The sequence below is a fragment of the Glandiceps talaboti genome, chromosome 4 (genome assembly GCF_964340395.1).
Source record: "Glandiceps talaboti chromosome 4, keGlaTala1.1, whole genome shotgun sequence".
NCBI classification, from domain to species: Eukaryota; Metazoa; Hemichordata; class Enteropneusta; family Spengelidae; genus Glandiceps; species Glandiceps talaboti.
Window position 1 is genome coordinate 20,088,505 of NC_135552.1, and position 13,557 is coordinate 20,102,061.

General features: G+C 35.6%; 2 protein-coding genes across 2 annotated transcripts in view; both read left to right on the forward strand.

Moving 5' to 3' along the window:
- The window catches only part of LOC144434293 (MAM and LDL-receptor class A domain-containing protein 2-like), a 68,930-nt gene extending 65,393 nt beyond the window's left edge, over nt 1-3,537 (forward strand). The window contains exons 105-108 of the mRNA XM_078122745.1: nt 45-141; nt 623-710; nt 1,786-1,821; nt 2,835-3,537. Of these exons, the coding sequence (XP_077978871.1) occupies nt 45-141; nt 623-710; nt 1,786-1,821; nt 2,835-2,942 (329 nt within the window). The 3' untranslated portion in view covers nt 2,943-3,537. The remainder of the gene's footprint in view (nt 1-44; nt 142-622; nt 711-1,785; nt 1,822-2,834) is intronic.
- A 1,769-nt stretch (nt 3,538-5,306) lies between these two features.
- LOC144434294 (uncharacterized) lies at nt 5,307-12,420 on the forward strand. The gene is made up of 4 exons (XM_078122746.1): nt 5,307-5,344; nt 7,089-7,407; nt 8,637-9,367; nt 12,391-12,420. The coding sequence occupies exons 2-4, from the start codon at nt 7,095-7,097 to the stop codon at nt 12,418-12,420; spliced, it is 1,074 nt and encodes a 357-aa protein (XP_077978872.1). The 5' UTR covers nt 5,307-5,344; nt 7,089-7,094.
- The last annotated feature ends 1,137 nt before the right edge of the window (nt 12,421-13,557 follow it).

Here is a 13,557-nt window from a genome sequence, read left to right on the forward strand (position 1 = left end):
ATACAATATATTTGAATAACTTCTTTGTTTTTCTACTCTTTCAGGTTTGGGATGGATTCTCTTGGTTATCATTGCTTCAATTGTCATTATTGTTGTCATTGTCTTTGGAGTTTATGTCTACTGCAATAGAAGATCATCAAAGTATGTATCACTTCTTCATTTTAATGTGACGCTATTTCTTTTGGACAGTATACTGGGATATTTGAATTTGTATGTATATGAAATTGGTGCAGAAACAAGGTCTGCATCATTTTCCTCCACATCAGTGTATGTTTCCACACACATGAGGAGACACACACACACACACACACACACACACACACACACACACACACACACACACACACACGTACATACGTAAACACACACACACACCTGCCTACATACACACAAACAAATACATATGTACATGTACATACATACATACATACATACATACATACATACGTACATACGTACATACGTACGTAGTACGTACGTCATACATGTGTTCGCTGATTTGCCAGTGTCTTTTGAATTTATATACCCCGGTAGTGATTTTCTATCAACTTTATGCAGCACATGTGCTGATTCACCAGTGTCTTTTGAATTCATGTAGTAATTTTCTATCAACTTTATGCAGAGCGTTTGCTGATCTGCCAGTGTCTTTTGCAATGGATGAGTATGGTGACAGAATCAACTATGGCAGTTATGATATGCCTACTGATGATGTAAGAATCTAGTACAAAAAATATCTGTCACAAGACACACTCAGCCACATATTGTATGGGATTTCACTATGGTAACCATCAAAGCCATGCCATGTTGACATATGAGTCATGCCTGATGTAGTTGCCTGTCCAAATTACTATACAAGGGAAGTCCTGAATTTGCACTATTCATCAGAACACTCTGACAAATTTCAAACTGCTAACAGCAACACATTTTGTGAGATGTACATTGTATGGCATACTGAAACTGTGCAACCATGGCTGATTGTGTCTGTAGGACAAATTTTACTATTTATGTCACTGATTTGACTTATCACACATAAACCTCTAGGAGCAGCAGTGCTTATGCATTTACTGGTGGGGTTAGCACAATGGAGAATCCAGCATTTGGTTATCAATTGGATGATTCAGACGTGAGTGCCATTATAAACATTCAACTTGATCTGGTTAAATCAACAACAAATAATGGCAAACTTTCTCATAATCCATTCCTTTTTTTTCTGTTTCTTCTCTTGTTAATAATTCTGATTGTCAAAGACCAAGACCCAAAATATTTGAAGAGGATCAGTAACAAGCTTTATATGGCAAAGTTTGGTGAGATTTGGAGGCAAGGAGAGTTTTCGGAAGCTCTGAATCCATGTTAACCCAAACTGATTAATAAACAATTTAACAAACAGCATTTATGTGTCATACTGGAATGAATGGAGTTTTATCAAATGATATGAAAATGAATTTCCATGTAAAGAATTGAATACCCTAGTCTGTATTGTAACCCAAACAAAATGAGAGAGACAAGTAACATTAGGGTTAGGGATGTTAGAGTACCCACCTTGACAAAACTTTAGAACACTGGGTCCTACAGATATGTTGTGCACCCTAGTCTGTTTTGTAACCCAAACAAAATGAGGGTGACAAGTAACATTAGGGTTAGAGATGTCAGAGTACCCACCATGACAAATCTGTAGAACAATGGTCTGGTTCTGTCATCACATGGAAAACTTTGGCCATTCCAGTGTCATTCTGGTATTAGCTGTACATCATCACTTAATGATGTCTTCTGTTTTAATTGTTACAGTTTGCAACAGGAGAGGCAGATACTGGCATGTTTATGGTAAGATGACACCATTGGGTACAAGAGTGACAAGAACACTTGTGACAAGCCATACACTTTTACACAATTACACTCCCAGTAGGGTAGTGTATCTAATAGTTCATCACATGTATATCAGCCATTGACATTAATCTATCAATGTACATTGATAATTACACTTTCAGTAGGGTAGTGTACTAGTATCTAATAGTTCATCACATGTATACCAGCCATTGATATTAATCTCTCAATATACATTGGGCATACAACGTCATCATACAAGATGGCATCACTGATGTCGAGCAGCTGTGCCATAATTCACGGCGGAAAGGTGAATCTCTAATGGAATTTTTAGAGAAAAGTCGATGTGTGCATGCAGTAGTAGTGTGGGCACACCCTGTAAAGCTCTGTTTTGTATCTGTCAGGCAGATCCCACAAACTTACAGATTTTGAAACAGAGCCCAAACAATCATAGTGTTTAGACTTGCGGTAATACTAACGCATTGACTTGTGGGTACATAAGTGCTATCTCACGTGATCCGTAGTACCTACGGAATGGTGAGGTAGAATTACACTTGCAGTAGGGTAGTGTATCTAATATCTCATCACATGTATACCAGCCACTGACATTAATCTATCAGTGTACATTGATAATTACACTCACATCAGGGTAGTGTATCTAATATCTCATCACATGTATACCAGCCATTGACATTGTGTTCACACTAAGATAAAATGTAACATTTCATGCCCTGCACACTATTAATGCTGTATTTTGTTTGTGTAATTCTTAGCAAAAAATGCACAAGATGTAAAAAAAATAAAAAACATTGTGCTACCTGATTGAAACTCTATAGTCTCTCTGGTTTGGTAGTAACACTCAATAACTCATATAGAGAAAATAATGTACAGATCTGTCACTCAATATGCTTGAGAATTATACAGAACCATTGGCACACTGACTTCACCAAAGGTTATCATTCTTGTTTCCCTTGTATTTGTATGTAAAATTTCCTGCAATTTTGTTTCTACAGAAAAAGGATCCATTTGCATTGGCAAACCCACTGTATGCTGAAGAGGATGCACTCTCACCGGAGACTCAAGAAAATGATCATGAATTCAATCCTGAATCAAAGGCATAGATTATGACCTTTGACCCCCTACATCAAATACTGAAGGGTGTGATTATAACTTTAATCCTGAATCCATCAAATTTTGACCTTTGACCCAGACAAAGATGGCAATTATTATTAAATTCAATCCTTACTTTAAGGCAAAGAATTTACAAGTAATTCGACCTTTTATCTTTGCCCCCAAACACTGAATAATAATGATTACAAATTAAATCGGTAATCTTAGAATTTATCCATAATTTGACACCCGACCCAGTCTTATGAACTGATGTGAAGTTATTACAAGGTTGCCACTGATTGCAACACATACATTTACATATTGTAGTATGTGTATGATTTTCATTATAGACATATCCATCTTTACAGAATTCCATTTTTTCTATTAAGATTATATTTCATAAATGTACCTGTTCTTCATTTTTTTATTGACTTGGGTATCGTGTTTCAGAAGGCACATTTCAAGTTTAGTACATTGTACACTAGTTGATACGATATCTGGACATTTGATTTTTGTAATATGAAAACTTGCTTGTTTTCTAATGTACTTGACATGTTATTTGTCAGATTATTTTTTTTTAAATGTTGGAATGTACAGATGTAGATTTTAAGCCTGATTCATAAAATTTGTTCATTTTATATTAATTTTTTTATAACATGACAAAGAAACTTTCATTAATAAAGTTGTAGTTTTAGTGAATTGACATCTCTTTGCATGAATTCTTTCCATGCAACTCTAGTGTGTATGTGTTTTATTTCCAGATTCACAGTATTACTAGAAAATAGACCATATACCATAATAATGATATTGTGATTTAAAAATGGATAGGGTATTTGGCATCACTGGTATTCTGTGGGGTGAGGTATTTGACATCTCTGATTTTAGTATGACTTTAACTGAGAGTTAGTAGTGCTATAAGCATGATGATGAAGAATAGAACAGGTACAGGTACACCTCCATTGCTTTTGGTGCTCATATCACCTTTTTACTGAGTGATGGCCATATTTGTAGTGAACAATCATAATGTACCACATAGCTCAATAGATTCAATATATATATATATATATATATATATATATATATATATATATATATATATATATATATATATATATATATATATATATATATATATATATATATATATATATATATATATATATATATATATATATATATATATATGCCATACAATTGTCTCTCCAAATGTTATTCAGTGTAAACATTCTTTTAAACCCTTGACCTGGTTGATTGAGTTATAATGCTACAGACTGTCTGCAGTATACAAGAAAAAGCTTGATTTTGATAATTGACCCCGAAGGTCACATGCAAGTTCAAATGTCACTGTGTTCCAAGAAATCTTGCACGTGATTATATGGGGTTAGACGTTTGAATGGAGTCCCTATATATTGAAGGTTTTGACTTGTGCAGTAATATATTGATTATTACTCCAAATATGGCCATCATTCGGTAAAAGGTAATTTGAGAACCAAAAGTTATCATTATGTATATTTCTTTCCTTCTATGTTACCTGTGACCATGATTGAAAAGAAATTGGGAGTAACTAAATGGTGCAAAGTGTCTGTAATAGGCAAGAAATGGCTTGATTTTGATAATAGACCCTCAACACTGATCAATATGAGAATTTATGTAAGAAACAGGGACAATAATAATATATACGTGTACCAGTCAGTTCAGACATGGCTATATATGTCATTGTAGAAAAGGATTTTCTTCTTCCATCACAATCCAAAACACAATGACCCCCCCCCCATCCACAATTTTCAAAACAGCATGACCACCCCCACCCCCCCCCCCACACACACACACTGCCAATTACAAAAATAGGGCGACTCCCCTACCAATCCCCCCCCATCCGAAGAAACTGACCGGTCCCTAACGCCATGGCATGCGTCAGTCCATATTACTAGCATGTACTCTCACAACAACTGTGTACAAATACACATGCTATTTTAGATTTAGGAAAGTTTCGAAAATTCCACGCTGAACGATTCTGTTCAAAGCCCCACTATGTTCTCACTCTCACAAACCAAGCTGAGACTAGCAAATTTATTATGTTTTGTTCAGTTTCAAAAGATTGTTACTGCAACATTTTTACAAATGCGGAACAAGTTCCCTGTGGTAAGATGTCACAAAATTGTGTCGCGATTGTTTGAGGAACTTTATACAAACAGTTCACTAGTGAATAGATATCAGAAAATGCCTTGACTACATACATAAATTATGTATAATGTATACTAAACGACTCAAGAGTTCATACAGAGTTCTGCCGTTGGGATTTCCCGGTTAGTGCATAACATATTATATGAGGAAGTAAGTCATTTCAGCGACGTATGTTCTATCAACAACAACGGCATCACAACAAGACAGCGATAGTATATGGAAGATACGGGTAGGTGTTTTTTTTCTTCAAATATACGGGTTTGGCCATGGAACATGTCAAATTCTTGTCTGAAGCAAGTAGTCTGTAAGCATGTGACAGGAATATCTGTGTACTAACACGCATTAACAATAATGAACTAGATGTAAACATGGTTTCTGTTCTTACATGTATATCCTTTGCTATCATCATCAGTAGTGTACATATCAAACTATATGAAATGTTAATCTTTCAGTAAGAGATATTGAACATTAGACAATTGTTTTCCAGCCATGCTATCTTTTAAAATACTAAACATGTAGAGTCATGACATTCTTCCGTCTTATCTAAAATGTGATGTCCTCATCACTAAACTCTCTTATTCTCAGAAAACTTATACCAATACCTATTGAAACGAGATGGCGTACATTTATGAAAGTGCGTCTTAATTATTGTCTTGACGCCCATGTCAGCTATTGCAATAATAAGATTTTATCTAACTGGGTATTTTCTGGCATATGCAAAACATTTGATGTCGTAGCTAGCACACGATGTACTCATGGACGACTAAAAATAGAATTTTCAAACACAATAGTATAAAATAACTAGACGTTGATTACATGACATTTAAATACTTGTTATTTGTAAAACTACACAGCTCGTCAACAATAAATTTTTAAATTAGTAAAAGATTGCTCTGTAAACTGAGATAGATGAAGAGTAATGGATGAATACAGACGTTACTTAGCTGTATTGATCATGATAAGAAAGTCATAGAAATGAGATTAAAGATACATCTCTGCAATTCAACAAGTTCCCCTTCCAGCAGTTATGATTGGCGTGTGATGGATTGGTATAAACTTTACATAATTATTTACATTATAATGAAGTATGACAATTCAATATTTGCATTAATGGGTCCCTTAATTACGTAGTTATTATGGCTTTCTGTCGACATATAGTCAAAAGTACAAGTTAATACTTGATTCCTAATTGTGGGCTTTTCGATAGGTTATAGTGGTTCTATCAACCCACATAATTAAAAATAAAAACACGAATGCGAGAGTCATAATAAGTTTTGTAATTTTGGAGAACGATAATTTCTTTTCAGCAACACTGTACTTATGGAAATTAATTATACAATTACTCGGACATTAAAAATCAAAAGCTATATACAACGAGCTTTACAAAGCACGTGCACTTTATTGATGTTTTTGTAATGTCCAAAATTATTTTAAAATTTGAAGTTTGCGTTCTTAAGATATTAAGATAAAATATTGCCCTAATTACCAAATATCATCAATACTTCAAATTACTCACCGAAATTGGTTGAGTTTGGTTTCATATGCGTTTGATATTTTATCGCCTACTAAAGATATAGTTTTTGATAATGTAGTTCGATAATTGGCCCATTAGGACTTTGTGATGTGTCGTACCCACGCGTACGGGGTATGCAAATCACAGTATCTCAAATCAATTAATGTATTTAAACAGACCCTGGTTTGGATAATGTATCACATATTGGCAGATAATACTCTTACAGACGTCCAATTTTCCAGCTGTTCGGAATTCGACAAAAAATTTCTTGCATATACTGAATGACAATGTGATCGAAAATTGATAATAAGCTTCGGTGCCAGGTGTGGGAGAGGGTATCCCTCCTACGGTGCAGGTCATTTGCAAATTACCGTACAAAGCCATTTAGAGTAAAACAGAAAGTATAGAAATTTACTCAAAATGTACTGCTAAGTCAGTTTACAATATATTATTCCTACAGAACACAATGACTTCGGAATCGACAAGTCCACTATTAGAAAACGTCGAAGCGGCAGAAGAGCGAATGCATGGCTGCAAATATTGGCCTATTGTAGTAAAGGCAAGTTTGCTTTTACTCGGCTTTAGGGTAAACAATCCTAATCGTCAGTGTATTTTACATGAGGAAGGACAGATACATCTAAATAAGACAAAATGCGGAAGCAGAAGTGGAGACGTACATACACAAAACCGAAAAACGATAATTGGATATGGGTCGGTAAATACAGACTCTTGTATTGTCTGTGACAGCCTGAACCCACGACCAGTGGCCATGACCCCGGGTAAGGTTTACTATAAATTACACAGAATTTGTAATGTGATATATGTAAAGTTTGCGCTCTGGCTAATACACTTTTACTTTCGAAGATTTGTATTTAAATGACATACACTAATGTGTGTGTGTGTGTGTGTGTGTGTGTGTGTGTGTGTGTGTGTGTGTGTGTGTGTGTATGTGTGTATGTATGTATGTATGTATGTATGTAAGTATGTGTGTGTATGTATGTGTATATGTATGTATGTATGTATGTATGTATGTATGTGTGCGTGTGAAGGAGTACATTATGTTATTTTGTATTTTTGCATCAAATGTTCATCAGGATTATTTTTAGCACAATTGAACTGATAATGTTCAGTAGTGCTTATAGGCATGGTGCGGTGTCTGTCAGTCTGTGTATGTGTGTGTGTGTGTGTGTGTTTGTGTTTGTTGTTTGTTGTGTGTGTGTGTGTGTGTGTGTGTGTGTGTGTGTGTGTGTGTGTGTGTGTGTGTGTGTACGACTTAAACTCAGGTATTTTATTTGGGTCAAAAAGTGTCATTTTTGGTGAAAAAACTGGGCAGATTGGTGTAAACTTTGGTGGGAGCGTTCTTAGGGGTGTGTAAATTAAGATATGTTCATGACATGATGATTCCATCAGTAATATGCAAATTAGGGCTAAAAATGTGTCTTTTTGGTAAACAGTCTTTAATTTCCAAACTACTGAGCAGGCTTTGCTGAGGTTTAATGGGGATGCATTTGGGGTGTAGATGAAAAAGTATTGAGCATATAAGGATCTCATCAGTGAAATGCAAATTAGGTACAGAAATTTGGTGAGATGTTTCTAGGAGTGTTATTCTGTAGATTTTATTCAAAACATTTTGACACAATTGGCCCTAGCAACCATGACCAAGCCCATAACAGCAGCCAAACGATTGTGTATTTCACAAAGATAACAACAGGGATTGTTAGCCAAGTCAGTAAAAACATTCAAAAAGTGCATGCAAATATGCCTAGCAACAACACCACACCCATAGCAACATTCATCGCGTATATTGCAAATATAACAACAAGGTTCATGCATAGGCATCTGGATAATAGTTTTTTTTTAAATGTACAGTGTGCTACAACGCCATTGACGCTATTTTTTAATTTTTTGTGTATCTCTTAAGTGTTCTCCCTCAACTTTATAATATTCCCCGGTATGCACATATTTAAAATCTTATGAAACCTTGTTTTTGTTTGTTTTTTTTGGACAGCTACAAACAAAGATACAACCTCCCGTCGTAAGAGGGCGCTGCAACTGATGTGGATTTGCCTGGTGACTGGTACATTCGGAGTCAACTTCATGAGACATATCATAACTCGCTGGGGACTCAGCGGTATGCTGCTGTATACACTCTCCTATACCACATTCTTCGGTCCATTCCTAGCTATAATCACCTACCGACTGATTGCCATGACTCTGTCGTGCCGCCCGACCGGTACACGGGCTGTATATGCTTTCACAGATCAAAACGTACTCGGTATTTTAAATCGTGTCAATTTAAAGTGTTGTTCAGTTTATGGATATCTGTATTTGATATTAGTTATCATCTATACAGTCATGTCCACTTGCTTTAATTTTTATCATTATTTTCACGATTGTCATGAGCTTTATTCTTGGGGTGTATTTACTTATATTTGTGAAGTACTTGGTATGTATATTTTCGCCGCCTTTTGGTTTATCGTTTTACTACTACGTAGATCAATCCAGCGCGATTTGAGATCAGTAGCTCTCTTTCTAAAACAACACCATGAACACGATGTAGCCTGTCGTCACAGAATCATGGACAGTTTTGTTGAATTTTCTCGACTTGAAAATTTGATTTTTGGGTGGATTGTATTTCAGGTATCATTTGTAACTTTTAAGGTATTTAGTTTGTTGTATTGGGATTACTATGTCTACAGTACTCAGATCAAGTTGCTTAGCAACGATGAGCAGATAGAGGTGAGACTGATTGATGTTGTTATGTGGATTGAGATTGTGATTTTTGCATGTTTGCCTCTCTGTTCTGCTGGTTGGCTAAATATTCATTACATTTGGGAAAAGTTTCTAGCCTATGTGGAATACGAACAGACGGGGAGGGAGTATTGGTTCTGTTTTAAAATGATCAAACATTTGTATAAGGGAAGGGATAACATAAGTATTACTTTATGTGGGTGTGTATTGAGTGTGTTCGTCTCGTTACATCTGAGTGGGCAACATGCTAGGTATTGGTTAGGGGGTATATGTTACCACGCTTACAACACAACCAATCACACCCTTATTTAGTCTAGTGTTGTCCTCCATCGAATCTCAATATCTCTCTTTAGAGATTATTCGATTCCACGTTAGCTTCCACAGGTGAAGTCACAAAAGCTGTTCTTGCGAAAAGCTGTTCTTTTGCAATTTTTCAGTGTGCGGGCAATTTTTTTCCCGATTGGTAGGGGGGGAAGCAAACTAGGAAGAATAGCGTCGGGGAAGTCCTGAATTTGATACAGTGGGATGGAAAATATGGAATTGTGGGGGGGGGGGGGGGTCGAACATTGTGTACCTCAAAATGAATTGTTGGTATAGTGGATAGCACAAACGTTTTCCTGGTGGTGAGTGGGTAAATCATTCGCAATATCGGGTGGACTGTGGGCTGGCGAGCAAGTTGAAACCCAGTGGGAGGGAGCTCGAAGGGGAGGGAGGGCAGATATTCTTCACCACCACTGAGAGGGCACATAAGAGCAGCTAAACACCCTCCCCACAATTTATTTTGGGGTTCGATTCTATTAAAACGTCCTTTTTGGTCTGAAACAACATATACAGCTAAAATGATGTAGGCTTGGTGTTTCACTCATAGGCATTACAGCTAAAATGATGTAGGCTTGGTGTTTCACTCATGGGACATTACGTTTTTGACAGCATATTTCAACTCTAGACTAACAATAACAGAGACACAATAAACACAGCGCATGATCCTTTGCCCATTCGTCATTGAAAGAAGATTCATCACTCGCAGATAAATTCTGACAAGTATCAAAGTCAGTATTACTACTGTCTGTCACTGCTTACTCTACTAACTGGCATGAACCGGAACTCTCTATGATGTCATAATCCACAAAATGGCGAAAAAATAGCCAGTATAACTGCAAATTCATGGCTCGGGTCGCCGCTGATCGCCAATTTTAATTCTTTTTTTTTCTCACTTTATATAATGCAATTTTGAATACTGTAGTTAGCTTTACATTTAGTAAAATATATGTCTTAACTAGTAAATTTTACTAGCTAAGAGACATATAAAGAATATTTTTAAGGTTGTGGGATGGAGTCTTGAAGCACCTTTAATATTTAGTATGTGCATTACTAAATAGCCAATATTAACTAACCAGATGAAAACATTAGTCATTCAAGGACCTTATATGAGCGCAGCTTGTCACGGATAAATATATTTCGCTTCAAGATAAGTCAGTGGCTGTTCATTTAACATTGAACGCAGTTTGTCACTGATAAATAAAAAAAACAGTTACCTGTTGCTAATGGAGTATCGACGCAGCTTGTGTTACAAAGTTTCTTTCTTATAAAGTGGTTGAGAGTTCCGCTGATGTTCATCACTTGTAAATAAATTATGTAAAACAGGCTGGCGATTTTATCTTTTGAAGTCAATTTGTCGTCATTGTCTAAGAATAAAACTTTTTATTTTGAAACTTATTAAACATGCACGTGACTTCTGATAACAATAGAAATGATATTGCTTCATCAATAGTGAACATAGAGAAAAAAATGTGAATATAGTACGTATAATAGATGTATACTGTATTTGTAAAATGGAACTTACGGATCACCTTTGAATCGGTGATGCGAAGTTAAATGTTTGACGATTTCCCATTAAAACCATGTCGAGCTGTACAACATTAGTGCAATGTACAATTACTGAAGTTCGAATAGCAAATCACAGTCTACTGAGCTCTGTTTATCATACATCCATCCTCATCACCTAGTATTACATGTTTGCATTGAACTGATGAATATCCCTTGACATTGGTGGACATTTAGGAGATGATCCTTCATGTGCTTTGATACTTCAGTTGAATGCCCTAGTTCAAGAAGAGGGACATCCATACTTTACTTTGGGTTTGGAACCCCCCCCCAAAAAAAAAAAAAAAAAGAAAGAAAAAAGATACTGTATTTGAGACACCGCCGAACTATATATTTGCAAAGTCCGTAGCATACGCTCGTTTGCTTATATTGAATCATTTAATGTCATACAATTACAATACAGTTGTATGTATCTTTCTTTTACGTGTACGATGGACAAGGTAAAATAACTTGGGCAAGTCATGTTCGTAGCCTTTTACCGATATATGATTTTAATTATGAATGGATGGCTCAAGAGGTTGGCACTCAAAAATATTTTCTGTCATTATTTATGTCGAGAGTCACTGAAGTAGCACGTAAGGAATGGCATACAAATATACGAAAGGAATAAATAAAGAAGTAATGCTGACAACGGTCATTTTAAATGTTATGTTGAAACTTGTTTGCAAGACTTTATAGTGCTACAAGTATTTCATTCTTTTAGATGTATGACAAACGTGTGACTTTACTCGCTTCATCCATCCGGCCAATTCATCCCGCTTCCGTACGTACATACATACATACATACATACATACATACATACACACACACACACACACATACATACATACATACATACATACATACATACCGATACAATACATACAGAAAGACATTGATGTTCAATAAATTACACTTGAAATGTTTTGAAAATATTTAATTAGTAAATCACTGAAATATTTGGCAATAACAATTGTCAAACATCGCCTACAAAGGACAAAGTGTGCTTAAATAAAGAATGCGTTGTATGTATGTATGTATGTATGTATGTATGTATGTATGTATGTATGTATGTATGTATGTATGTATGTATGTATGTAGGTAGGTTTTCATCAAGACACATACTCCTGTTCTGATATGATTCTAGCTGGAACATGTGATTTTATTACGTCAATAGAATTAGGACAGTAACCAGTTGATATCTCCATCACCACTACCCTCGTCACTTCTGATTCCACAGTCTGTTGAGTCGGTTCCATAACGACATAAGGTGAATTCAGATCCTTCACCTCCGTCGTCACACTGGCCATCTTTTGCATGTATACAAGAATCGTCAAATCCTGTATATTTTGAAGAAGAAGAAGAAGAAGAACAATTGTTTGGTTAAAATCTTGTGTCGTAGATAATGTACAAATTGTACTTGCCGCCATGATCCGTTCAAATGATATTTGCCATAATGCATTCACATTATATTGCCATAATGCATTCACATTATACACTTGCTATAATGCATTCACGAAATTAAATTTCATCTGTGTAGATATATATAGCAAACATATATTCGGTTAAGATATATAAATTCAGTGCAATTAAGGATACATCAGCACTCCGCTAGTGAGATGTATTATCTTTCAATACGCGATGTGAGATTTAGCAATTTAAATCATCCTGGTCGAGCAAGAATGTTTATTGCTATATTATTGAAAATCAACCGTGTGCGTCCTTACATGCGACCGAAATGTCAGTATACATGCACAACATTTTGATAGAAAATAAAAACTGCATCATTACGGCAGTAGCATAGCCGATCTTAAAGTGGTCATATTAATGACAAATGGGGATTTCTAATTAATATGACAACTGTACTATGGTTTTCTACTTGAAGAAAACAAATTGTGAAATAGCACCCTTCAAGTCCGTATTCCTAACCTAAGAGTTAATAATAATAATTTATTGTTTAAAGACCACTACACAAACATTTCTCAGCGGTCTGAACATTACAAAATGAGAAAGACTAGCAAAAGAGCAGCAACAGTAAAAATCTAGCATAAGAACACAATGAAAAGTTTAAAAGCGTCTCTAAAAACAAAATCGGATTTAAAAATTAGCAATCAATTTAAAAACATCAGCAATAGCATTGTCGGAAAATATACGTTTTAAGAATCTTCTTGAAAGGAGCAAATTTCTCAATTAGTCGAAGCTCAAGCGGTAAACTATTCCACAGTTTAGGAGCATACACACTGAAAGCCCTGTCACCATACGTTTTAGAAGGTTGTTTTCCATGATCTTTAATAGAGAAAGGATTCAACCTGAT